The sequence below is a fragment of the Malurus melanocephalus genome, unplaced genomic scaffold (genome assembly GCF_030028575.1).
Source record: "Malurus melanocephalus ecotype Western Australia unplaced genomic scaffold, MMel_1.1 scaffold_0, whole genome shotgun sequence".
NCBI lineage: Eukaryota > Metazoa > Chordata > Aves > Passeriformes > Maluridae > Malurus > Malurus melanocephalus.
In genome coordinates, this window is record NW_026623232.1 from 1,332,028 (window position 1) to 1,356,947 (window position 24,920).

At 36.4% G+C, this 24,920-nt stretch overlaps 1 protein-coding gene across 9 annotated transcripts in view; it reads right to left on the reverse strand.

The window, feature by feature from the left end:
• HECTD1 (HECT domain E3 ubiquitin protein ligase 1) overlaps positions 1-24,920 on the reverse strand; it is a 60,381-nt gene that overhangs the window by 4,401 nt on the left and 31,060 nt on the right. For 4 of the 9 annotated variants that reach the window (XM_057381367.1, XM_057379724.1, XM_057382178.1 and 1 more), the window contains exons 16-37: positions 24,498-24,632; positions 24,123-24,269; positions 23,679-23,773; positions 23,180-23,285; positions 22,114-22,248; positions 21,891-22,030; positions 21,067-21,390; positions 20,484-20,650; positions 20,128-20,304; positions 16,636-17,472; positions 12,838-13,059; positions 11,109-11,242; positions 9,090-9,246; positions 8,015-8,237; positions 5,550-5,604; positions 5,125-5,307; positions 4,558-4,768; positions 4,390-4,475; positions 2,699-2,826; positions 1,294-1,495; positions 1,012-1,149; positions 155-762 (exon numbers count right to left, since the gene is read on the reverse strand). In XM_057381367.1, coding sequence (XP_057237350.1) covers positions 155-762; positions 1,012-1,149; positions 1,294-1,495; positions 2,699-2,826; positions 4,390-4,475; positions 4,558-4,768; positions 5,125-5,307; positions 5,550-5,604; positions 8,015-8,237; positions 9,090-9,246; positions 11,109-11,242; positions 12,838-13,059; positions 16,636-17,472; positions 20,128-20,304; positions 20,484-20,650; positions 21,067-21,390; positions 21,891-22,030; positions 22,114-22,248; positions 23,180-23,285; positions 23,679-23,773; positions 24,123-24,269; positions 24,498-24,632 — 4,610 coding nt within the window. The remainder of the gene's footprint in view (positions 1-154; positions 763-1,011; positions 1,150-1,293; positions 1,496-2,698; positions 2,827-4,389; positions 4,476-4,557; positions 4,769-5,124; positions 5,308-5,549; positions 5,605-8,014; positions 8,238-9,089; positions 9,247-11,108; positions 11,243-12,837; positions 13,060-16,635; positions 17,473-20,127; positions 20,305-20,483; positions 20,651-21,066; positions 21,391-21,890; positions 22,031-22,113; positions 22,249-23,179; positions 23,286-23,678; positions 23,774-24,122; positions 24,270-24,497; positions 24,633-24,920) is intronic. The other 5 variants (XM_057383011.1, XM_057384648.1, XM_057383821.1 and 2 more) reach the window with 3 other exon arrangements.

The window sequence follows — 24,920 nt, forward strand, 5'->3', positions numbered from 1 at the left end:
AACCAAGGAAAAAGAATATGGCTGCATCACTATTGATTCCCCCTTGTAATGATGCTCTTTAAAACTAAGAAAACTTAATTTTTAATTACATGTTGACTTTTGTCTCTAACATAACACTGTTTGCCTATCTAGAAATAAATATGAAAACTCTTACCCCAAATCCTCTATGCTAAGAGGAGGCCCCGAACCTGATGGATTCTTCAGCATTAATTCCTGCAGTTTTGTGTTCTTTTCATCTTCTGACAGATTTTTGCTGCTCAAAATTTGACGTCTTTTAATTGCAAGGTCCTTAATTTCTTTTAGAAACCTAGCTCTATGTGGGTTTACTAATTCAAAGTCTTCCCACGTCAAAATTCCATTAAACCAGGCAGGAGGCTTAGGTTTTGGTGGATCAAGAATAAATTCTGATTTGGAGTCTTCTTCCAGACTTCCTACTGACAAGGAATCATGCCCTTCTTCTGTAGAAGCCTCTGACTGACTTTCAGTGCAGTGCAAGTCTCTGTCACCCCGTGATTCATATATCAACTTACTCATGTTACTTTTAATGTCCCCCATACACATGAGTTTAAAAAAAGGCTTAGAAATGGGTAAATCCACAAGTCTATTGTCCTGAATGCATTTAGCCAAGAAAATTCCAAGGAAATGAAAGAGTTTGGTTATTCTTTCAAGTTCATCACTATCTTGTGGGAATGGTGCTGTAAACAGTCCACATGATCTCTGTACATAGTAGCCAGGCGGTTTCAATCCACCACCAATATCAACCTGATTTACGAGAGACACAAAAAAAGCAGACACAGTTAAAGGTGAATTTAATTATCTATCTGCACCATCTAACTTATTATACTCTACTTCTCTGTTAAAAAGAGAACAATTAAAAAAATCAAACTGTGGACCAGAGTGGTCATTCTTGACCATAATGATGAGCTGCTCAATCTTCCTTCCTGGATGTCTAGCTCATTTCTCATTTTTTTTAAGCAAATACTCAGTTTAAAATGCAAGTTTAAAATATACCTGACGAGACTCATCATCTGGAAAATCATCATCACAAAGCCAAGCTCCCAAATCTGTCCTCTGAAATTCTGCTGCCACCAATGCATAAAATTCCAAGGTAGGACCCAGGCCTGTTCCTTCCTCCCCTAAAAACTCAACCTAGAAAAACATAAGAAATGTTAATAGTAGAAGAAAATCCCAGTGAAATGTTCAGTGTTGGTTATGGAACAGGATATTCAATATCCTGTCCAGTACATTACAAATAACTATCTAACCTTGCTCTGCTAGGTAGATATGCTTTACCTCTAGAACAGATTTTCTGTCTGCATGAATCTGCATGACATTTTCTGCCCATTCCATCAAGGATTCACCTCGCGGAACTTTCACTCTCTCATGTTTGAGGCGTCCAACTCTGAATTCTCCCGGATCATCACGTCGCACTGTGCTTGTGGTCCTTGTCCGTTCAACGGTGGCTTCACGTCTGTTCTGCAGCCATACAATTGCTCTGGAAAAAGACAAAAAGTAGTTGTTTAAAACTTCCATGTCTACCAGCATGAAAACTTGAAAGTAGTCACCATAAAAAAGTTACTTGTTAAGTACTAATTACCTCCTCATTTTTTTTAGGCATGAACCAAAGTATTTATCAGCCTAAAAYGTTCCAAAATATTGGCTGCTTCATATTTTATGAAGTCAGAAAACCAAAAAAATTCTAACATAAGTGTCAGTTTCTGATGATAGCACCAATAAAAATAAACAAATCTTGATCTGACTTCCTATAGTTTTCACATTACTGTGGAAAGATCAAAAAGCAGCGTTTACTGTTGAACTTTTAATCACAGATGCTCAAAACTGTTTATAGACACATTACACCTTTTATTATACACTGTAAGGCAGTTACACTATAAAAAGATTTAAACTGATGTCTTGCAAGATAATATATTTTCTTCTCTTCCTTTTTCTTTCATTTTAAATACCTCATTTTATAYTCTTCATGAGACATTTCTACTGCATCTAAGACAAAACAGTAATTTCAGCAACTCTCTACCCTTCGGTCCCAATTCTTCCTTCTCTTTACAAAAARTACACCAGCAAAAAGGTTTATACTGTCTACGTACTCTCAAAATAATGACTGCTGCAATCAMAATATTAAGGATTCCTAGGTAACAAAGAACTCTAGAGGACATCCTTACATGTTTTAAAGTCTGATTTTGTTAGTTTCATTATGCCACTAATAGTAACTTCCAAAATGTCACGTTTTTCTTAGGGTTYTTTCTGTTTTGTTAAAACATTAGTGAATTAAAAATAAATGAACGAAAATAATCACAAAACAGCTGCAGGAACAATGAAAATGTATGTGATTAGGTGTATGTAATAAAATTTAATTCACATGATTCTCCAAATGTTTTCTATTTTGTTTCTCAGTCCTTTATGCAAAGAAGTGCAACCCAGTCAAATTGGCAAATAGCATAACCTAGCTATAAGTACACAAGCAATTCATCAGCTAAAGTTAAAAAATGAAATTTCTTGTCATTCTGAGTTTTTCCATCTTCTTCCTCCTATTATCCAAAATTATTCAYATTTGGCAAGCAAAATTTGTCTTATTAGGATTAAGGTCCTTCTGTCAATCAGCAATTTCAAAACTTATTTTATATATATATATACACATTTATTAAAAGGAATCAATCATACTTTTATAATTTTTTTTTACCTTGATGCACCAAATGCTGTACATGTGAAGTACAGCTGTCTTGTTTCAAATGGAATTAAGAAAGGACACTTGCTTGTTAGCTGCTCACACCAGTCTGGCAAAGCTCCACTTGCTAGTGCCAAGGGTTCCTGTAGTTTAATGAAAGGGGGCGGGAGGGGATGGAAAGCGTTAGTAATATTTGATGTAGCTGGTTTCTACAAGTTTGTAACTAAGTACATACACAGCAAATTCACTCAAGTACAGAGTTTTTACCTGTGCTTGAGTAAGTTTCTTTTCTCTCACCAACTGAGAATTTTTTGCCCTTTTAAATCTATCATTATGGAAACTGTATGAGGAGTGGCTGAGGTCACTTGGTCTGTTCAACCTGGAGGAGACTGAGAGSAGACCTTGCTGCAGTTACAACTTCCTGTGAGGGGAAGAGGAGGGGCAGGAACCGATCTCTGCTCTGTGGTGAACAGAGACAGGATCCAAGGAGTTGTGCCTGGAGTTGTGTCRGAGAAGGTTTATGTTGGACATCAGGAAAATGTTCTTCACCCAGACTGTGGCTGGCACTGGAACAGGCTCCCCAGCGAAGTGGTCACAGCATAAGCCTGACAGAGACTGAGAACCACTGGGACAAATACTCTCAGACACTTGGTGTGACTCTTGGGGTGTCCTGTGCAGGGTCAGGAGTTGGACTTGATGGTCATGATGGGTCCCTTCCAACCCACCATATTCTGTGATTCTGATTCTAAGTCCATAAACTTTACAGGACTMAAGAGTGGACACAGGGGGCTTTGATACAGACACTAAAAGCTGTAGTAAATCTCTGGGATATACAGTACTCAAAGCACTGTGGGGAGATCTAAATACCCAATTACCTGGAGAGAATTACTCCTGAGTTTTGCCCAGAAGAAATTAGATATTAACTTCTCAATACCAGAAGACATGAAAGAAACTTGGTGGTAGARAAGATATCACCTTGAAATATTAGTATAATCCCTTCTAAACTACAATTATAGTAAAATATACTACAGAAAGTATTGCTACAAGAATGTTCATGACACTGGAACAGCCTTCTAAAGAACACGAAAAATGGAAACTTTTTTTTTAAACAAATAATTAGGGCGATGTGACTAAAAAAAAACGCTGAACCTCAAAAAGCACACAGAGGCTAAGTAAGTTGAGAATTTTCTTTCAATCTTWGTTAAAGACAATGCTAAAGAATGCTTCTACTTAAAAACTGTATCTTAAAGTTTTCCTTTTAATGTATCTAACTAACCTGGTACCAATAAGATGTTTTCTAAACGATAATTTTGAAAGCTTTATGTAAAATGTATAAGCAATAAAGTATTTGTGAACCCTAACATAATCAATTGCCTTTTTCACATTATCATCAGGTAGACATACAGACACTACATTGAAACACTGATACAGAAAAAAAATTATTATTATTCATAACTTAAATATATCAAGTAAAAACGTTTTGTGTGCTTTGTACAAAAACAAACTGTATGTTTTTATTCAGACTAGTCTGTTCTTTCAGAATTTACTCATTCAAAATATAAGGCAGAAAAATATGTATGAAACAATTCAAAAATCAAAAATGGCAAAAAATAGTAATTGCAAACASTCATGGTAAGGAAGAAAATAATAGRGTCCTAAAAGCAATTTTACATATATACACTGTGTATAAGATATTAGTGTAATACCTCAATCTGTTGCAGAATCTTTGTAGTAATTTTTTTACTTGTGAATTCATCTGGTGGAAAGTTAAACTGAGGATGCTCATCTCCTTCTGAAAATAATMAAGAGAAAAGATTTCCTTTATTTTGTTTTCATTAAAATATTTTAGAAGCTCTGCAAAATAACTAAGTTACCTTCTTGAGAAGTCCGTGCTGTGTAAGGGTCACTGGCAACTATATACAAAATTCGAAGTAACTGCAGAACATCTTCTACTCCACAGGAGTTCTGTCCACTGCCAGCTTTGGCCTGAGGCTGCTCCTTGGCCAAACTAAGGATATCAGAATTYTGAAGAGTAGAAATGGCCCCTTGACTCAATCCAGACTTTGATCCATGTTCACAAAAATCCTGTAAAAAAAAAAGAATTGTTAAGAATGAAAGCTGCATGTGCTGCTGTCTTTAGGGCTCTGCATTCCAAGCTGATGATTTGAAAAAAATCAGAACGGTTACTGTGTTCAAACATTAAACTCAGTCAAATTGTACATGGTGCAARTCATGATTTGAATGCATTTTAACACAACAACATTTAACAGAAGACATTAAAATAAAAAGGCAAGAGCAGCAAAACCTAAATTTGATAYGGGCTTTTGAACATTCAACTTCCCTACAAATATTGTGGCTCTCCCTCCACAAGAATCTTCAAAGCTGCAAAACAAAGCACACAGCCATTCATAATAAAAAAAAGTTTGGATGCAGACATATACCTTGTACGCAGCTATGAGCTGGGAACAATTTCTGTTTTTCCTAATACTTTTATTAGTGCCGGTTAATTTCCAGTGGCGCAGGAAAGCTGAGTCTGCATTCTTCTGCAGGTAGGTTATCAAGTCATTCTTTGGTAATTCATCAGTGCCAAGGTACTGCTCCACATGCTCTACTGACCAGCAACCCTACAACAGGAACCACCAAATGTTGGCTTTTCCTGATTGTAAAGTCTTCAAGATTTCACATGCAATATATAATGTCTTTTGTAAAGGTGCATGCATTTACAAATATACTCACTAATAATCTTTAGGTAATTGAAAACTGTTAGTGTTTTTTAATGTAGCATTTCAAAAACTGCAATAAGGTTTCTTTTGCCTTTACTAACACAGCCATAAAATACAACCAAAACCACAGAAGTAGGTCTTACCATTTTTCCACTTTCTTTTTCTTTATCAGAATCCTTCATTTCTCTGTACATGATTCTAGACATCAAAACATTGAGTTAATATTTCATACTCCTAGCACATTGTCTACATTTTGAGGCTATACAGTGACTTGTTAGATATCAGTGACATACATATAACATGGTTAAAAGCCAGCATCAACAGCTGCTCTTTCCTGCACAGAACATCTGGAATACCCTAATGCAGCAAAGTTCTTAGGCTCTATTTTCATGATATTGGTATTTATCTTGCAAAGTATTTAATTTATGTTTCCTTAAGCGAGACTTGAGTAATCAAACAACCTTCATCATGCCAATTTCCTGAACCAACTTTAGATTTTTCATATACATGCACCAACTCTTTACAATTTTGAAGTACTGGGGAAGTTTGCTGTGCATTAACTTAGAAGATAYGCACATTTACAACTATTTCTCATGTTTCCTGACTGGAAAACAGTTTGCTACAGCATGCAATTTTTGRCAGAAGGCAACTCTGTCTAATAGGTGCAACACACAAGCACTGATAAAATCTGAAATACAGTTAAAAATACTGTGCAGCCCCCATTATTGCAGTTGTAGCTTTCATATACATTATTCTTCTAGTATGACAGAAGTTACATCAGGGTAATAAATGAAAGACGCTCACCATCATATAGTCTTCCTATTTCTRTCAATTATAAAGCTAGTATGGTCAAATTAACAACTAGATAAATAGCTGAAGTTGGAAGGGCCCTCAAATATCATGTTTAAATAGAATTTCCTGTATTTCAGTTTAAGCTTTTTTTCTTCCTGTCCTTTCACATGTTGCAACAAAGAGAAGTCCAGACTCTGGCCTCCCTGTGTCCTCCAATCAGGTGTTCATACACAGCAGTAAGAGCTCACAAGAGTCCATACACAGCAGTAAGAGCTCTTTTTTCTTCCAGATCTCTCAGACTCTTCTTTGTACAACAGAAGCAAGAAGCCTTTTAATCAAACTAGCAGCCCCTTTCTAGACTCACTCCAGTGTCCATGTTTCCCTGGTAGTGAACAGCCCTGAACTGGGATATAGCMCTGCAGGTGTGTCTCACCAGTGTTGAGCAGATGGGGAAGATTACCTCATTCCACCTTCCTAATGGAGCCTAAGGGTACTGCTGAGCTTCTTTGCTATTGGGGTCTATAACTGGCTCATGCTCAACTTTTATGTCCACCCAGACCCACAGGGCCTTTTTCAACAAGCTCCTTCCCTRCCCAGCTGGCCCCCAGCCTGAACTGGCACATGCAGAGTTATTTTCCCCCAGCTGATAGATTGCAGCTCCCTTTGTGAAGTGTCATGAAGCTCMTGTCTCCCCATTTCTCCAGCATGGTGAGGTCTCTTAGAAGGGCAGTACAACCATCTGGTCCAACAGTGGACCTCCCCAGGTCCAGCAAGCTAAGGGTCTGCTCTGTCCCATCACCGAGCTCACTAATGTAGCTGTTTAAAYAATCCTGGACTCAGCACCAACCCTTGGGGTACACCAGCTGGCTTTACACCAAGGACTGCAACCACCTGAGCCTGGCATTTCTCAGACACTATCTTGTCCATGCTTTCTAAGTTTATCAGTGAGAAAGCATTGAAAGCCTTCCTAAAGTTGAGGAAAGTAACATGTGCTGCTTTCTTCTCATCCACTGAGCTAGGCATATAGTAAAAGGCTTTAAGACTCGATAAGCATAAATCTTCTCTTCATAAATCCATGCCACCTACTTCCAGTGACATTCTTGTTTTTCAGTGCTTGAAAATGGTTTCCAGGACTATGTCCATCACATTTCCAGGGATGAAATAGTTTGTAATTGCCTAGATCTTGCCTGCCTTTGTGGGAGGCAGGAGTGATGCTTCCTTTTCTCCAGTCCTCAGAAGGATTTCCCAATCTCCATGACCTTCCAAAGATAATGGAGGGTGGCCAGCTTCCATTGGGTCCCATGGACTTGTAACCTTTTGCCATTCACGTCTCACCAAATCCAGCTCCAGATGTGATCTGGCTTTTCTAATGCTCTACCTTCCAGCTGGGACAAAGTTTCTATATTCCTCCTAGACCACTTAACCCTTCTTCTGCCTTCCTGAATGCTTCCTGTTCATGCTTTTTTATTCATCCATGCAGGTTTACTACTGAGTTCCTACATATTGGGAGGAACTGTTCTTGGGTCTGGATGAACTGATCCTTGAGAAAAATCAGCACTCCTGGACTTCTCTTTTCTCTAGGACTGTAACTCCACGGGATTTTTCCAAGCAGATCCCTAAAGGTTATGATTTTTTCATTGGTTTTGCAGGCACAGAGGCCGTTTTAAAACCAGTAATAACATCCTGATATAAACACGAAAAAAATCTAATTCTAGCATTGCTTATTACAGGGGAAGAGTTAAAAAAATTAACATTTCACATCCATTTCTTAATCAGTCAGTGTTCTCTACACAGAATAATGAACTGGTCAGCTTACGTGTATGTTGGCTCCCAAATACGTCTAAGTTTGTCAGATTTCACATTGCCATTACAGGAAAGCTGTAACAATTTCTGTACATAGTAAAAGATCGTAGATCGAAAGTTTGTTAGTGGCAGTTCCACTTCTCGAGTTGTGCCAAGACCTGAGACTTTCAAGGTAAGTGCTAAACGTGGTGAAGGCATGCACTCAACCTCTTCCAAGAGTTCTGAATGAGGTGTGCCTGCAAAAATCATACAAATATACAGTGCATGACAAGGTGGCTTAAACATCAATAATAAGGTTTAATAAGGAAGTGCAATGACTTACTGCACACATGCCAAAGAGATTAGACTGAGTTCTGTCTATGAACTAAACTAAAACTGAAGCACTTCTTTATGTACATAAAGTTAACAGAAATTTCTGAAATCCGTATTGACACTTATACCTTTGTAACATCTCCTTAAATATTACCATGGCAWATGCATTCTATTTATACACAGTATCTTCCTTTCAGTTTTTCAAAGCAAGCAGTAGCTCATTTTCACATATGCTAAAATCTCCTTATTCCTCTCTGTAATGAACATTAAGTACATCCACAGTGCTGAACAAGAACGAACTAAGGAGCCAAGGAGCAAGATGAGGTGCTGTCCTGCTGATTGTACGCACTGCTCCATCACTGCATTACCTTGCTCCTCCCTCAGCTTTGCACTGTTTCAGCACGCCCTGTCCCATCAAAGCTGTTCTGGGCAGCTTTAACATAATTAAGTCCCTGTGTGTGGAACCAGACATTACCAAGAGATTTGTCATACCTTTATCACGTCAAGAGATTTTATTATTATTTATCATGGTAAGAGATGATACTTGTTAAATTCCTATGGTTGCTTATTTTACACAGCACTTAATTTACTTTTCCCTCAATAATGCTTGGACCTGTAGAGGTAGATGAAACTCTCATTGGAACAGAGAAAAGTCACACAGCCATACAAGCATGTTGTACTGGTTAATAGCAGTAGGATCCCCAGAGCCAGTGGGCCCTTAACAGTGAGTCTCCATCCTAAAGCCAGATGAAGCATCACATATCATATCAGCATACCTGGTGGAGGGATTTCTAGGTCAGTTGTCTGCTGAACATTAGTACGACCAGGTCTTGGGTCAAAAGCAGGGACCAAAGCAGAAAACTGCCGTTTCAATACATAATCATCATCCCATGTTCTTCTACGACCTCCTTTGGTTTCATACTCCTCTTCTTCCTAAAAAAAACAAACAACCACAACCAAACAAACCCTAGTTGTTTTTTCGATTCTGATAAAACGAATCATTTGATAAAAACGGAGAGTTCATGAACACAGCAGTTGCATAAACTAATCTGCAATTCTACTCAGATCTGATGAGTCTGCATCTAGAGTACTGTGCCCAGTTCYRGGCTCCTCAGTCCAAGAGAGACATGGAGCTCCTGGAAAGGCCCAGCAGAGGCTACAAAGATAATAAAGGGACTGGAACATCTCTCGTGAGAACAGGCTGCAGAAGATGGGCCTGTTCAGCCTTGAGATTAGACAACTAAGATGGRTCCTCATTGATGTGTGTCACTATCCGAAGGGAGGGCGCCAAGAGGACGGAGTCAGGCTTTACTCAGTAGTGCCAAGCAATAGGACAAGAGGCAACAGGCAGAAACTGATGCACAGAAAGTTCCATGAGAACATAAGGAAAAACTTGACTATGTGAGTGATGGTATGGTGAGACTGATTGACCAGAGAGGCTGTGGGGTTTCCCTCATTGGAGATACTCAAGAATCATCTGGATACAATCTTACAATCTGATGCCATATGCTCTAGGATGAACCTGCTTGAGCAGGAAGGTTGGGCCAGATGAACAACTTTGGTTCTTGTCAACCTTACCCATTCAGTCATTTTTTTTTGTCTTCATTACGTTAATTTTCTCTTTAAAATCAACATAAAATAAATCAAAACTGATATATAACAGTTCCACTTAACTGGTCAAGGAGGAATCAGAATTATCAAACCTACAGATATACAGAGCAGGTGTATTTATAGTTTCTGTAAAGAATTAAACTGCTTCTTGCAGTGCAATTTACAGCAAAGTCTATTTTACCTATTTCTGCTGCTTCTCATGAACAAACATAGTAACTAATAATTTTTGAAAACTGGTCAACTTCTACAAACTAAAGTTACTGTTTGCATTGTAGATCCACTTAAGTAGTACTGGCTTGCYTTTTTTCCTAACTTTGTATCTTTCYGCAGAAGGTGAAATGACACATTATTTAGTAATGCACTTGAATTTCTATTGAAAACATAACTACAGCAAGTTTAAATGATAAATATTTTGATTTAAATTAACAAATGTTTGCATATTAATTACAAGACAAAGTCTCTATAATTCCATAAAGCAGTATTTATCTGTATCCTGTAAAACATTAAATTAGCATTAGTGAAGCCTTGTATTTTTACTCTGAGATCTTGCATTATTCATTCTGATCACTTCAGTAATGGTAGAAGACCAAGCATTATCCATACCATTAAAGAACAACCAAATGAAAAGCCCAAACTCCTGGTAGTGTAGGCAAGAACCATGTGAACTGTTTCTTTCATGCTGGATTTTGTCTTGTCCCCAGCCCCACTGGCTCTTGGTTGGAGTTTTGCGGTCTTTTTTGAGAAGAGAATATTTCCTCTGGCAAACTTTTGCTTCATACAGGCCTACAGTTAAACACATCCCAGAACTGAACCATTACAAAATGCAGCAGCCTATCCACAAAGTTACATCATTTCATCAGCCTGTGAACTAGTGATCCATCATTTCTACTTCTGTCAGCTTGTTCCCAGCCTGGTTTGAAGACAATAATTTTGACCTGTAAGGTCTTGGGTATGCTAGTGTTTARAAACAGTTTTCTTGCATTTTTGACTATAGGCAAGAAATTACATAAATTTGTTTTAATTAATGGAGATATTATAGCTAGGACTTTCTATTGCCAAAACAAACAAAACCTGAGGGTTTTTAATGCACCTGTTAGTCAATTATAATACAATTAGTTGATAGATACCATCTATCATAGATGGTATCTATACCATAGATACCATCTATGCTAACTATACCATACCATAACTTCTTCATATTCTTGATCTTCTTGGTTATCATCTTCATTTTCATCATCTTCTTCATCTGGTTCAGGTAGATCCTCATCATCATCTAACTCTGCCAACAGAGTACTAGCTCGGCAGCTATCAAGGAAATCTATAACACACACACACACGTATATATATATATTTACATACAGAACAAAAGCCAAGAACAACTTCTAAAGCAGAATTTTTAAAATTAAAGAACAGAAGCATTGGCAAGAGTGAAAAAACAAATCTCAAAACAGAAAAAGAAAACTAAAACATTGCTTATTGCATAACAGGAATAAAAGCTGTGATAAAAGCATACGCCTGCTAAAAAGTCCATGGATCTAGTCAACACCATAACTATAGAAGCACTTACTATTGGTACAATTAACAGTGATCAGCAAGAGTGATCAGTTTCTCATTTGCTTGTAACATTTTATAATTACACTTATTTTAAATTAAAAAAGATCACCAAAAGAATTGTGCACAAATGCATATTGTCTGTCTCAATAATTYGAAATAGGTGAGTGATGTAATTAAATTCCCACCAAAAGTGTGTGTTTTAGACCTTAACTTACAATGTAAAGGACATATAAGATAAACACTTAAAAGTGATAATATAAAGATTCTATTGCTACTTAATTAGTGTAACAAGAAGTTGAAGGTAAAGTTGCATTTTACTCAGTACTAAGACTTGAAAAATAACCTTTGTATTGTTGCTACCTTTGTATTGTTGCTACCACCCCTACTGATACTTGAATGGACTTAATTTGCTCAGTTGTTGTGATCTATTTTAAGACTTTTCACCCAATCAAAATACTAAATCAGACTTAATTAAAAGAGTAAAGGGAAATGGCATACATATACATTAATCAACTGCCTCCACACAACTCAATTCCAATATCCTTTGAAAYGACCAGAAATTTTTCAAGCAATTTCAATAGGCAACAAAATGGAACACAATCCAACAATATTTTAAACAAATCAAGTATCTTTTTTTTCAAGAACATCTCAGAATTCAATAAACTTTACATTAGGAAGTATTTTCCCATATCCAACCCAGGTTTTCTTGACTTCTTTTTATCAGCTTGATTCCTATGTATTACTGACCAAGTTATCTAAATCTTCTTTCACAGYATTCATGTGCCTCAAGTAAATTCAGTCCTAAAGTCTGTTTCTAGCATATAGSATCCATACAGCTCTGGAATTGTTTGTCAAATGAAACTTCATTATTCCTGTTAACTTTTGTGTTCTTTCCAATTTTTGGCAATTACTACTATGGTATTGATATACCTGGAAGCTATTTTAAGGGTAAAAGGAGCCTAATGGTTGATGCTTTTCAATCAGAGTAATACAACGTATATCATGCCTATGCAACACAAGAAGCAACATTTTGACTGTAATTAGAAGTATACATGCTAACTACATGAGGAACTAAACTTGACGAGAGAAAATGTTTAGAGTGCCTAAATAAACTATACCATAAATAATAGTAATACGGGATAGAAATTGCTGGAAATAAAGATTTGAAAATAAGGAAATACCATAGCATTAACATTATCTTACTTACTGCCTTACAGAGCTAGTAACATATGAACAGCTCAACTTTCGAACACTTTTCAGTAAATAAACTACCACATGAGAAAGTCATAACAATGGGGTAAAAGGAAAAGTCATTAATGGGAAGTCTAATGCTTATGTTCATTTAAAAATGAAACTTACCATATAAAGAATATTCTGCCTCCTGCCCTGTATCGCTCTCACTAGATGTTGATGTTAGGCTAGTAGTTAGAGTATTACTAAGCGACTGACCAACAGATAAAACTGTAGTTGCTGTAGCTACATTGCTGCTGCTAGTAACACTGGATGTAGACATGGTCACTGTTGATGTGGTACCAGTTGTAGTCAGATTAGGAAAACTTTGGGCACCCATAAGAGGAGAAGCTATAGATAAAGATATGGTAAGATAAAATAAATGATTTGATGACTTGAAGAGTACAACTTACATGCATGACTCCTGTGTTGAAAAATATATCTGGTGTTGAAAATTATCAGTGTGTTATTTTATAATAAAGAACAACAGACTATAAAGGGGAAGGGTTTTCCAATTCAAAAGTGCACTTTACAACATAGATGCCCACTTCTGAGCTTATTCCCTTGCAAACATTTAAAATAAATAATTCTATCAAATAAATCCCCAAATCCCACTGTAAATCTAAAATTACTTAATTTCATTTTCAACATATGCAAAGAATTTCTGAAATCTGTTACTCCAATGTTGTGACCTGTCTTTAGGCCTAAAATGAAATGTAACATCTAAATGACAATATTATACAGTTCAAACAATTTAACTATATATAGAGTAAATTTGGAACAGAATATATTAAAACAAATGTGAAACTTGTGATTATTGTGCATTTTTCTATGGTTCTTAAATCAGCTCTGACTCGTTATTTTTCACACAACTACTGAAATACATGTTCATCACAGACAGAAAACCTGAACTGACAGTACTATGAAATACGTGATCGATGTTGGATGATTTATATAAATAATTTTCAGAATAAGCAAGCAACAACTAAAAAGTTACCTTACTGTACATTCAAATAAAACACAGTAAATGCATTTTAGTTAACAACTGAAACAAGAGTGAATTCACTGCAGACTCAACAGAAAGTACTTCAGATAGTGTATGTAACTGAGTACAAGTTATACTCATGTGTAACTACACATTTAGAGCCCAGTCTGCAAAACATGCTCTCACATGCTTATCTTTAAACAAGGAGGTCAATTACAAGTTTGGACAAGCAATTTTGAGGGGCCACCTATACTAAGATTTAGAGCCTTTGGTTCTTCAATCTACTTGTTCTAAACTTTATCAAATGCAAGTTTTGCTGTCTCAAAAAAAACCATTTTCATTACTATCATTTCTGTAAACTGAGGCATTGCTTTCTTAAAAAAAAAAAAACAAACCAAAAACCTCTGAATTTCATATTATTATCAAAGTTTGCAAAGGTTACTACCCTTGAAGGAGGATATAATAAAGCTTCTTCCCCTGAGGGCATTTGCTAGCTTCCCGTGAAAATAAATGTTACTGTTTCTGTTTTCCTTCTTTGTTACATACAGTTACTAAATACAGCGCCGCCCTTTAAGAACATACCTAACATTTTGCAAATAATAATATAACAATACAGGGAGGGTGCAAAATAATAATAGAACAATGAGGGAAAGTGCAAAATTTAAATTAGGATTGYTAATTAGCTTATGTTCATCTCTGTGAAGGCACGGAAAAGAAAAAAACCAAACACTTTTCCTTTTGCTGTTCAAGAACTTGAAATTAAGTTGTTCAGTATTCACATCTTTCACCCTCTGCTAATTAATAACAACAAACTCTTTGCTGTTACAGCAAACAGAAAAAGCCATTAAGCATCAGCATCTCATTTGCTCTGAACTGCAGAGCAAATTTAAACTGGCTATCCTAGACACCACTTAACTTCTGGCAAATACTGATGTGTTCAAAGCAACCAGTACAGCAAGTCCAGAAAGACTTACACCACTAACGATGATTTCAGTTTTGACTTTTGGGGTATTGGGTTGTTGTGGGTGGGTGGTTTGATGGTGAGGTTTTTTGTTTGGTTTGGTTGGGTTTTTTAAATCTGAACAGGCCAAAAAAAGCAATTTTTTTTTTTTAAAAAATCAAACTTTTTACAATGCTCTTATTGATCTCTGATCTCTTTTTGGTGCATAAGTTACCATGTACAGTTTCTATTCATATAAAAAATATAAAACAAAATAATTCTTACATGAAGGATAATATAAAGTATGACTGTTACAATCACAGAATTAAATTTTAAATTGCCTCATTATTTCTAACTTTTGCACTGTATGGTATCAAACATCCATGAAATCTTAAATATGGGTTGAAGTATTTTACTATGTTTTCGAAGGTGGTGTCTTTTCTCTCCCCTCAATACAAAACCACTTCAGAACCAGAGCCACTATCTGCCTAAAAGGGGATCAGTTACTGGGAAGCTTTCCTGAAGTATCTTATTTACATTTTTACTGCAGGTTGCAAAACATTTCCCCCCATCCCCAGTATCACAATATGAATGTAAGGATACATTGGGACAAAAAATCCCCAACAAAAAAAKAAAACATTCTGTATTTGAAAAGGTTTAAAAATGCTAAAAGCAAACACCAGATTTCTAAATGAGGAAGCATACAATCATAGAATTATTAAGGTTGGAAAAGACCTCTAAAATTGAGGCCAGCTGTTAACCCAGAACTGCCATGTTCACTGCTAAACCATGTTCCCAGGTGCCACATCTACACAACTTCTGAACACTTTCAGGAATGGTGATTCCACCACTTCCCTGGGCCACCCGTTCCAACGCTTGACCGCCTTTTCAATAAAGAAATTTTTCCTAGTATATAATCTAAATCTCCCATCATTCTTACCTGGGAAAAGAGGCTGCTGCCCACCTCACTACAACCTCCTTTCAGGCAGTTGCAGAGAGCAATAATGTCTCCCCTGAGCCTCCTTYACTCCAGGCTACAYAACCCTCAGCTGCCCCAGATYCTTCACCAGCTTCACTGACAATCACGACAAGCGTGAAAGCTTAACAAGAAATCTATGTTTTTTCTAGCTTGGATAATTTAACCTTTTCTAACTTGTCCACCCCATGAAATGCAGCTCTCTGGTCAAATACAATCACCATCAGAGAACAAAATACCTAACAAGTATTTTTGATAGGAGCATGCTCAAAAAAGTGTGAGCTCACAACAAGCTGGTTTACAATTTACCTTACTAATACCTTGATCCTACCTATAATCTGATACATATCTGATAACCTATACATATGCAAATGTTAAAGCATATACATAATATAATTTAAAACACTACAATCTTCCTTACATTTTATATCCCTAAGAAGTTCACTAAATCCTTAATGACCATTCCATTTCTAGAAAACACACCTAGTATTAGAATACATTATGTTATGCAGCTTCACAGAATTAAGAATCTGCTAATATTTCATTATACTGCAGTTCACTTTTTCCTTGGTACTATGTTCTGAGCTAATATGCTCAGAGACTTGACAATATGCACAAACTGCCCTTCCTGAGGAAAATGGAAAAACAACAGAAATAGGCAAGCACAAGGTGAATAAACAAAATCTACACAGAACAGAAAGCCTAAGCACCTGACATTAGTTGCTGTTGATAGACTTCCAACCTCTTGGTCTAAAACATACTCTCCCCTTAAACATGTAACAAACGTTAATTTCAATTTTCTTTCTATTTGATGGACACCCCAGTGCAATCTGACATCACAGGGCAATGTAACGCTTTCCAGCTGACATGAACTCTGTGAGTCCTTCATGAGTTCAACAGGTACACACAAGGTCAAAGCTGCCCTAAGTACATTTTTCTATGAGGCCAACACGATCCAAATTGAAATGTAACAAAAGCCAAAGAAGCAACAAAATCCTCAATTAAAAATAAAAATAGCTTACTTACTTGCAGTACTCACAACATTTCTTCCCAAAGTATTAGTATTGTTATCACTGCTACTCCGGCTTAAATTCATATTGTTTGTGGCATTGGTACGTGCTATGTTTGCCACTCTTCGTACAAAGGACTCCAGGCTAGAAGTTTCTCGAGATGATAAGTTCGGAACRCTTGCACTGGAGCTCATGGGTGCCCCAGCAGCCAACAAAGAACTGACTGAGAGTCTGTTACTCGCTGAAGAGCTTAGAGGTCGTTGGGAAGCTGCTTCTTTATTAGTCAGTTCCGAGACTGAACTCACATCAGGAGAGCTTAAACTAACAATTCCCATGGATATAGCACTGGACTCCCCAGGAGTACGTATTGAGTTATCAGGACCTAACTTCCTCTCTGCATTTTCATTTCCCATGTCCGCTGTTAAGGTGCTGGTGCTCGCACTGGAAGATGACCCTATGTCAGCCTGAGGCACACTATCAGCGGAAGACAGAACAACAATTGGTTCATGGACGTCAGTGCCTGCAACTATATTTTGCTCCAATACACTTTCTGATCTCCGCTCCATTTTGGTCGAACCCAAGCTGATGTCGCTGCTACTTGCCACGCTACACACAGAACTGCTGCTTCCTTTTCTACTTGAGGAGCCTGCAGCAGCAGTCGTCTTGTCTGGACAGTTGTTTTTCACCAAGCTGCTCCATGACTGCGTTGTGCCTGAAACAGTGGATGAAACAGGTTTGGGTGATGCCGCTGAATCAGGGTCGTACCCTGGTGCAAGCTTGAGGTCAAACTTTCCTTCTGCGCCCATACGGTAAGAGTTAGAGCCACCAGCATCCCAGGTGACATCAATCCAGCCTGGAAAGGGACAGGAGTTTGTGAGATCCAGCAGAAAGCAGACAGGAGGCGTGTCAGACAGTAGCTCCACAATGTGGGATCAGCTTCTCCTAAGGGCTGTATGTCTGAATCAATGAAATCACTAAGAAACCCTCAGTGCCAATTAAAAAGGAAGTGTTTAAATCTAAATAATTTASTATTTTGTAATGTTGTCAGTTGAGAGGCTGCTTGATTTTGCCACCTTAATCTTCAGGGTCACAGAATCCAGCCAAAAATAGTTTCCTTCATGAAGGAACCTGTCCTACTAGAATCTCTCAAAATTTTATTAGATCTATCAAAATTAGATTCTCTAATAACAGAAATGTATATTAAAATGCATCATAACCTTATTAGTATCTGTCAAGAAACTGAAATTATTGCAAGGATTTTCATTAACATTTTTCCTTGTTGGATGCTTGTGGATAAGCATATTTACCAAACAGAATGAAACTGCTTAGTTTGAGATTCTTAAAGTTATTCTTATTCTTAAAGTGAAAGAATTTATTGATACACAGCTTTTTAGTTCAKTTAAGTTACACAGATTCAAACATTCCTTCTTCATAGAGAATCTTATGGCAGTCAGGTAAGGGCTACTTCAAGTAAAATTTCAGGGTTGCAAAGAGAATAGTTTCACAGAAAAAAACTATCCTGGGATCAGAACAAAACTCCAAAGAGATGCTACTCTTCAGTTCCTTTGTTAAATGATTATTTTGAGTAGCAAATTCTTTCAACAGTCAAATATCTGCCATAACGAGGGTAACATGCAACATWTAGTTAACTAAGACAGCAATGGGGGTAAAATGATTTATTTTTACTTGTCTCAATATGTAACACAATGTAAGAGTCACTTAAAAAATCCCTCCTAATATTTCTCATTGTATCTTAACTGCAACAAATGTTGGCGTAATTATTTTAATGGATAACACATTTCCTTCAAAAATGAAATCTCTAAAGCTTAGAGATTTTTGCAATCTCAAAGTTAAAACAAATGTCAGGTCCAGATACACACCCATTTTTATTAAAACGGAAGACAGCCAATATCAAGTAAAATATTCTTTTTATTACTGTCAGGTGCATCTTCAGCTTTTGACTATCCAAAAGTCACCACTCTTAGACCAAAACAGATGATCATAGGCAACTTGCTATTTAGAAATAGCACTCTGGGGGAAAAGTAGTTTAAAATGGGTAGTTTTCAGATATAAGTAGACATCTAATCCCCAAATGATGTTTAGATCATGTTACTCTTGTATGATTTTATTCCTTCTTCATGAACTGTATCTGAGTAGCTTCATGTCAGTAAACCTTTTAAGGGTAAAGTTGTGAAGCAAATCTGAGGTTTTTTTCTTCTACAATTTATTTGCTGCTTTTATCAAATACAAACTAAAAGTTCCATACTATAGTCCAACAATATAATTTTTCCTCTTTATGAACATCTGAACCAGGTATTTGATCAAAGTATAACTAAATACCTGTTTTTGTTTTGTATAGTTCCTTTCCCTAAAGTATTAATTACAAGCAGTCTTAAATCTGAGCAAGTCTTAAGTACATATTATGTACTTGAAATTGTACTGATCTATCATTACAGGTCTAAAACAACTCAAAATTTGTCTAAATTTGTGAACAACAACCAAAAAGTAAATGAGATACTGTTTTCAAAATTCTGTATGAAAACAGAAAACAGAAACCTGTGACTGAAATAAGATGGTTTGGCATCAGCCCTGATTYGATAGAACACTACTCACCAATAAAACCTAAAGTTTCCAAAGTTATAATGGAGCTATGGACACTGCACATTTGATAAGAAAAATATACAGATAATGGAAGCCTTCCCTACAAGCTATACTGAACAGCTTAAATAAGGTTCAGTTTCAAAACAYTTTAAGACACAGTGCTTTGGACATTTCTGCACATTTGAGAGCTGACAACTCAACAAACTAGAAGAAACTTTCAAGTCAGGCTATGAATGAGCCTGAGAGTGACTGAAGGTGCTTCAGAAACAAGGCAAGTCTTRTATACCTCAGAAAGGGGGAAGAGAAGGAAAAAGGTGGAAAGCACACTCAGCTGACAAGATCATCATCTCTCCTGGAGCCTCTTCAATATTTTAGCTTTTGAGCACTGACTTCCCTGGCTGTTGCAGGTTTTTATTTTGCTCTTTAAGTTAATAACTTTTTGTGCWTTAACTAAAAAAAATAACTTGAGCCCAAAGAAGCTTTGCAAGGTAGGAAAGGTATAGTATATAACAAGTCAAGAAAAATACTGCAAATGCTCAGCTAGAAGAAATGAAGAAGGTAATCACAGATGTTGCAGGCCCAAAGCTTAATTTATCAGTTTGCACCACTCACCTTGATACACTTTGTAACAGTTCTCAAAATAGGTTTCATGTTTTAGTAACAGTTTAATATTTTAATTAACAAAAGCCATATAAACTTCATTTACAGCAAAAATTTTTTTCATGCGCTCAAATGGCATTTTACAAATGCACCCCAACAACTGTACTATTTTTAGCTTCTTCCCTCCAAAGTATTTAAAATTTTACCAACTTTATCAAGACATTAAAAAGGAAATACTTATTGTTACCCACGCTGCATGATCTAATCATGCAACAGACATTTATAAACTCAGGCAATTCATGCTCACCATTATGCAATTCTCCTGTAACAGTGCCTTCGCCCTGTGGGCTTCCATCCTGATCTCTCCATTTCCAATCAATTCCTCTGATTACACGAGCTCCTGGAACCATGTATTTTAACACCTGAGAACGGACCAGACGTCGCTGCCTTCTCAGATTTGCTTCAGCTTCTTTAGCAGCTTTTCCTACAAGAAATGTAAATTGAAAAGACCTAAAAGTATTGACAAGGGAACAATTTTGAGCTTATTTCTAAGCAAGTTCTTTTTTGCTTATTTCTAACCAACCTTTTTCATACTGATTTTTATATTGTATGCTCATTAGAACTTTTAAGAAACAAATAGGATATACACATTCTTTTTCTTACCCAGCTGATCTTCACATACTCCATTCACAGTGCCATAAAGTTCAAATCCAGACAGGGAGAGGTAGTGTGTTTGCCCACTGGCATTCTTTCCCATCTGTTTTATTCTAACATGTCTCCAACCTTGTTTCTCATCTTTTGGAGGATCTAAAGGCCATGTTGCTGTAGACCTTTAAGTTTATTAGAAAGGGGTGTTGGCAGGTAACAGAAGAAAAAAAAGGCAAAACCAAAAACTCTTAGTACCAGAGCAAACAAAACCATAATGCTCATCATGTATGCATATTRCAATATATATAAACCTATTAGCACCAGGCAAAAACTTTCGATGAGTGTTGGTGTTACAATTTTGTCAAAAAATAAAATGCAAACTTTACAACAACAGAAAAGCACAAATACCATCGTGTGAACCATACAGAGAACTTATAAATCACTTATTTTCTGTCCCATCCTTGATAATTTGTGYCACCCACGACTTCTTTAGAGAGATACATGACTACAACTACAGTACACATTAAGTTAGTCTACAGTTAAGTACATTTTTAACTGCACTCAGTTTTACCAAAAGTAATAAAACAGACCGACATACCCTGGTTCATTGAGACTACAGTCATCAACATGAGTATACAAAGTAGTCCAGTTCTGTCCATCCTTAGATACCTGGAAAACCCAATTTCTGAGAGCAGATCGTCCATAACCTCGAGCATGACGTAATGTGTAAGCTGATGGTATAACCCAAAGGCCAAGATCTATGGCAAACCAAGCATTCTTATCATCATTAGTGTGACAATTGAGAGCTGAACTGTCACGGCTCAGGATGTCTTCCAAACGACCATAAGGCAGATTTCTTCCTTCTGAGGATGTAACCACTACTAATCCATAGGCTGCTGGATTTACCCACTCATATGCAGTTCTGTATTAAAAAAAAAGTACTGTTCAATTATTACTTATTAAAAAACTSGTTTCAGCAAAATTTGACATTTACTGTAAATTGCATGACAGCTGACTTTATCACAAACCAAAATCATGAACAGAACTTCAGATTCTTAGACAACTTCAGATACGTGCCAAACATCACTTTGTTTGGTTTTGTAAAACCACAGTAGCAAAGAAAAAAACCCCAAACCCGAATCAACAAAATTAAACAGAACCATGTCAAGCAAAAACAAAGACCCAAGCTTTGCCACTCCTTCATTTCTTAGGGAAGCATACAAATTCTCAACACAAGTGATTAATATTTTTCCATTATTTAAGCAAATCCAAAAGAAATGCAATTCTATTGAGTAAAAGATTCCTCCCACTTTTAAGAAAATAACAGATTTCATTTCATTATGACTCCTTGGTCCACATCCTGCCTCATGTACTACTGTTTATTATGTCTGAGTTTTAAATATCTAGCTTTGAAAAACTCACTTTGCATTTGTTCCAATCCAGTAAATAATTCCATTTTCATCAAAATCATGTTGATGCCTGAACACAAATGTTTGGCCTTCTCGTAGTTTTCGCACAAAAACAAATGATGCCCTATCAAAGTCGTACCATTGCTTTGCTACCTACATATGAAAGAAAATAAATCAAATTAAAGAAGGAGAATGTAACTGTTCCTTGTGAACTCTGTGTGTGGTATGTAGCTCACCATTTTCAGGAGATACTGTTCTAGAGATTCAACAGTTGCCAATGGCTCCATCTTTAGCATTCTACCAGTTCGATCTATTAAAGATGTCTCCCCTGAGGCTCGTTCCAATCGAAACCTCAAGCGCCTTGTCAATATCTGAAAGAAGAGCTAAACATTACTACAGGCTTCCMTGTTTAGGTTTTGAAATTTTAAGAAAAACAGCGTATTTCACTATGACCATTTCAGCGCCCTATCAAGTATCTTTGTGCACAAATTAAACACTATATTCTAATCAAATGCTTTAAAAAGTAATTTCCTAGTACTACCTTTTTATCTATTAACCAAACATTTCTTTACTATGATAGTAAATGTATAAGTCAATAAAACATTCAGCTAACATTTTCTCACTTTTCCTATGTTTTCATAGCTTTTATTAGTTGATTAGCAAATACTGTAATATAGAAAATGAAATTTTCTTTYAAAAATATTGAACAGCAACAGTGGTTTTGCAACTTTTTGTAACTATCTCCTAGACATTTAACATGAAACCACAAATACTTATACTACCCTACCATATTCCAAAATCCAAAAGTGTGCTTGCAAATAGAAAAAAAGAAAGACTCCACACAAACTGGGAAAAAACAAGTAATATTTTTTTGCCAAACCACCAAGTTTCCTGTACAAGAAGCTACTGAGCCCAGAGGTATCTTGTATTACCAAATGAACATAGAGCCCTAGATGGGACCCTTTAAATGGTTAAAGCGCATCCCCTGTTTCTTACAAATAAATGTCCTGTAATTGTAGTAACATTAGAAGGCATATTCCTATATAAAGACAAAAATACCTGAAGACAAAAGAAAGAGCACATTATCTCTTCAATTAAAATTTACTTTTACCTCACAGTGTTAAAGTGACAGTAAAAGAACACCCATGCATTTAAGTGCCAGAGGAAACAGATGCCAAAATTTGGTTGTTCTTTACGTAATTATTTATTTCTACAAGAATACGATTCTCACAGACAAGATGTGTAACATACAGCCTTCACTTGTGCATCACTCATTGTGGTATGTTTTCACTGTGCATTTACCTGAAGATTATACGTAGATCCTGGTGTATCATACAAATGGAGAGGTAGACGTTCAATAGATTCTAACACTGCTATCAATTTGCGAATTAATGCAACTGCTGGACGACTGTKAAAGAGAACAGTTACTATGTTACCATAAAACAAACAAAAAAATTCTACAGTATCTCAGAAAACAGGATCCAGCTGAGGCAACTATCTCAGCATGGTATTTCTACTGATGSTATCTGTTCTAGTCACAGGGTTACAGCACAGTAAGAAAGATACTAATCTGCACAGCAAAGCACAAGTCACCTTTATTCTCTCAACAGACATTCTCTAAGTTGACTCGTACAGATAAAAATTTTCAATTGCTACTTTAATATTAGATGCTGCTATCCAAGATCAATTTTCTATCCCATTTCAACGGAAATAACAGCTACTTTRTCTTTACAATCTTTTAAACATGCCATACTGTTTCACAATTTCAAAGGGCATTTTCCTGGTTTCGTATTATTTTTACCTTTCATCATCCTCATTTTCACTGAATGCAGTTTTGAAAACGTTTATCCTCTCTACCAGTTGACTACAGTCTTGTTTCACATCTAAATCAACATTCTAGAAGAAAAAAAGTTACATTTAACATGAAGTAATTTTTTTTTTGTGCAGGCAAAAACATCTATGCAAGTCTCATTGAATTCCCTATTGAAAGTCTGCATGTGAAAAGCTAACCATCAGCCATTACACCTGACCAGCATTGATTTAAAGATTTTTAAAAGCTCATTCAAATGAAAGCAATCTATTAGCTTATCTTCACTAAGAAGACCATTAACTGGAGCAGTCTACCTGATTTTCACCAAGATGGGAAAAGGACATACTTATAACGAATCTTTTATATTATGGCACACAYCTTCATTTCATTCTTTTAAGGAAGWTTTTCTATAAAGACTTAGGTCTATAAACTCACATTATTCAAAACTGTCAGCAACGACTGAACTAAGCCACTACTGCACATTTCATATGGAGAAATAGTATTCTCATCCTTCAACAGAACAATTAAGTTTTCCAGAGCAGTCTTCATTAAATCTCTCCAAGTATTCTCTCCCTCAATGCACTGAAAGAGAAAAAGATCATTATCATGAAACAAGGTAACAGTCTGTTCACTTGCTTCAATTGAAAAATAATGTCCTAGTAAAGTACCTGAATAGGCAATACATGCATTAGAATTCCCCACATTACAGGCTGACATACTATGACTCTCCTTTACATCATGACAGACTAGTCTGAACATTATGTGATTTCCAGTGATGTCATACAATAAAAATGAAGGAGATACACTTACCTGCCTGTTTGCATGAAGTTCCCATGCAGACTCTAACTGTGTTGCTATGTTCCTCAGTGTTACAACTACTCCTCGAGGCATACTTTCAACTGCTTTAAAATGATCATCATATAAATCTCTTGCCATAGTGCGAACCTACAAATGGATTTTGATAATCAGAAGTCATACACCACTGTAATGAGACTGGTATTATACTTGCAGATACTGCAAATATGGGCATCTTTGTTTTAAATAGGTCCATGACAGACAGCGAAATAGGGGAGAATAAAAACCCACTGTGCATCATGAAATGGCAAAGGTTGTGAAAGGGAAAAGGTACAGGAGAAATAAACAGGAATACACAGAATCTCACTAACAGAAATGAAACTTACATTAAACTACAGAAAGGTAGGAGGAAAAGGTATGACTCTTAATCTGTCAATC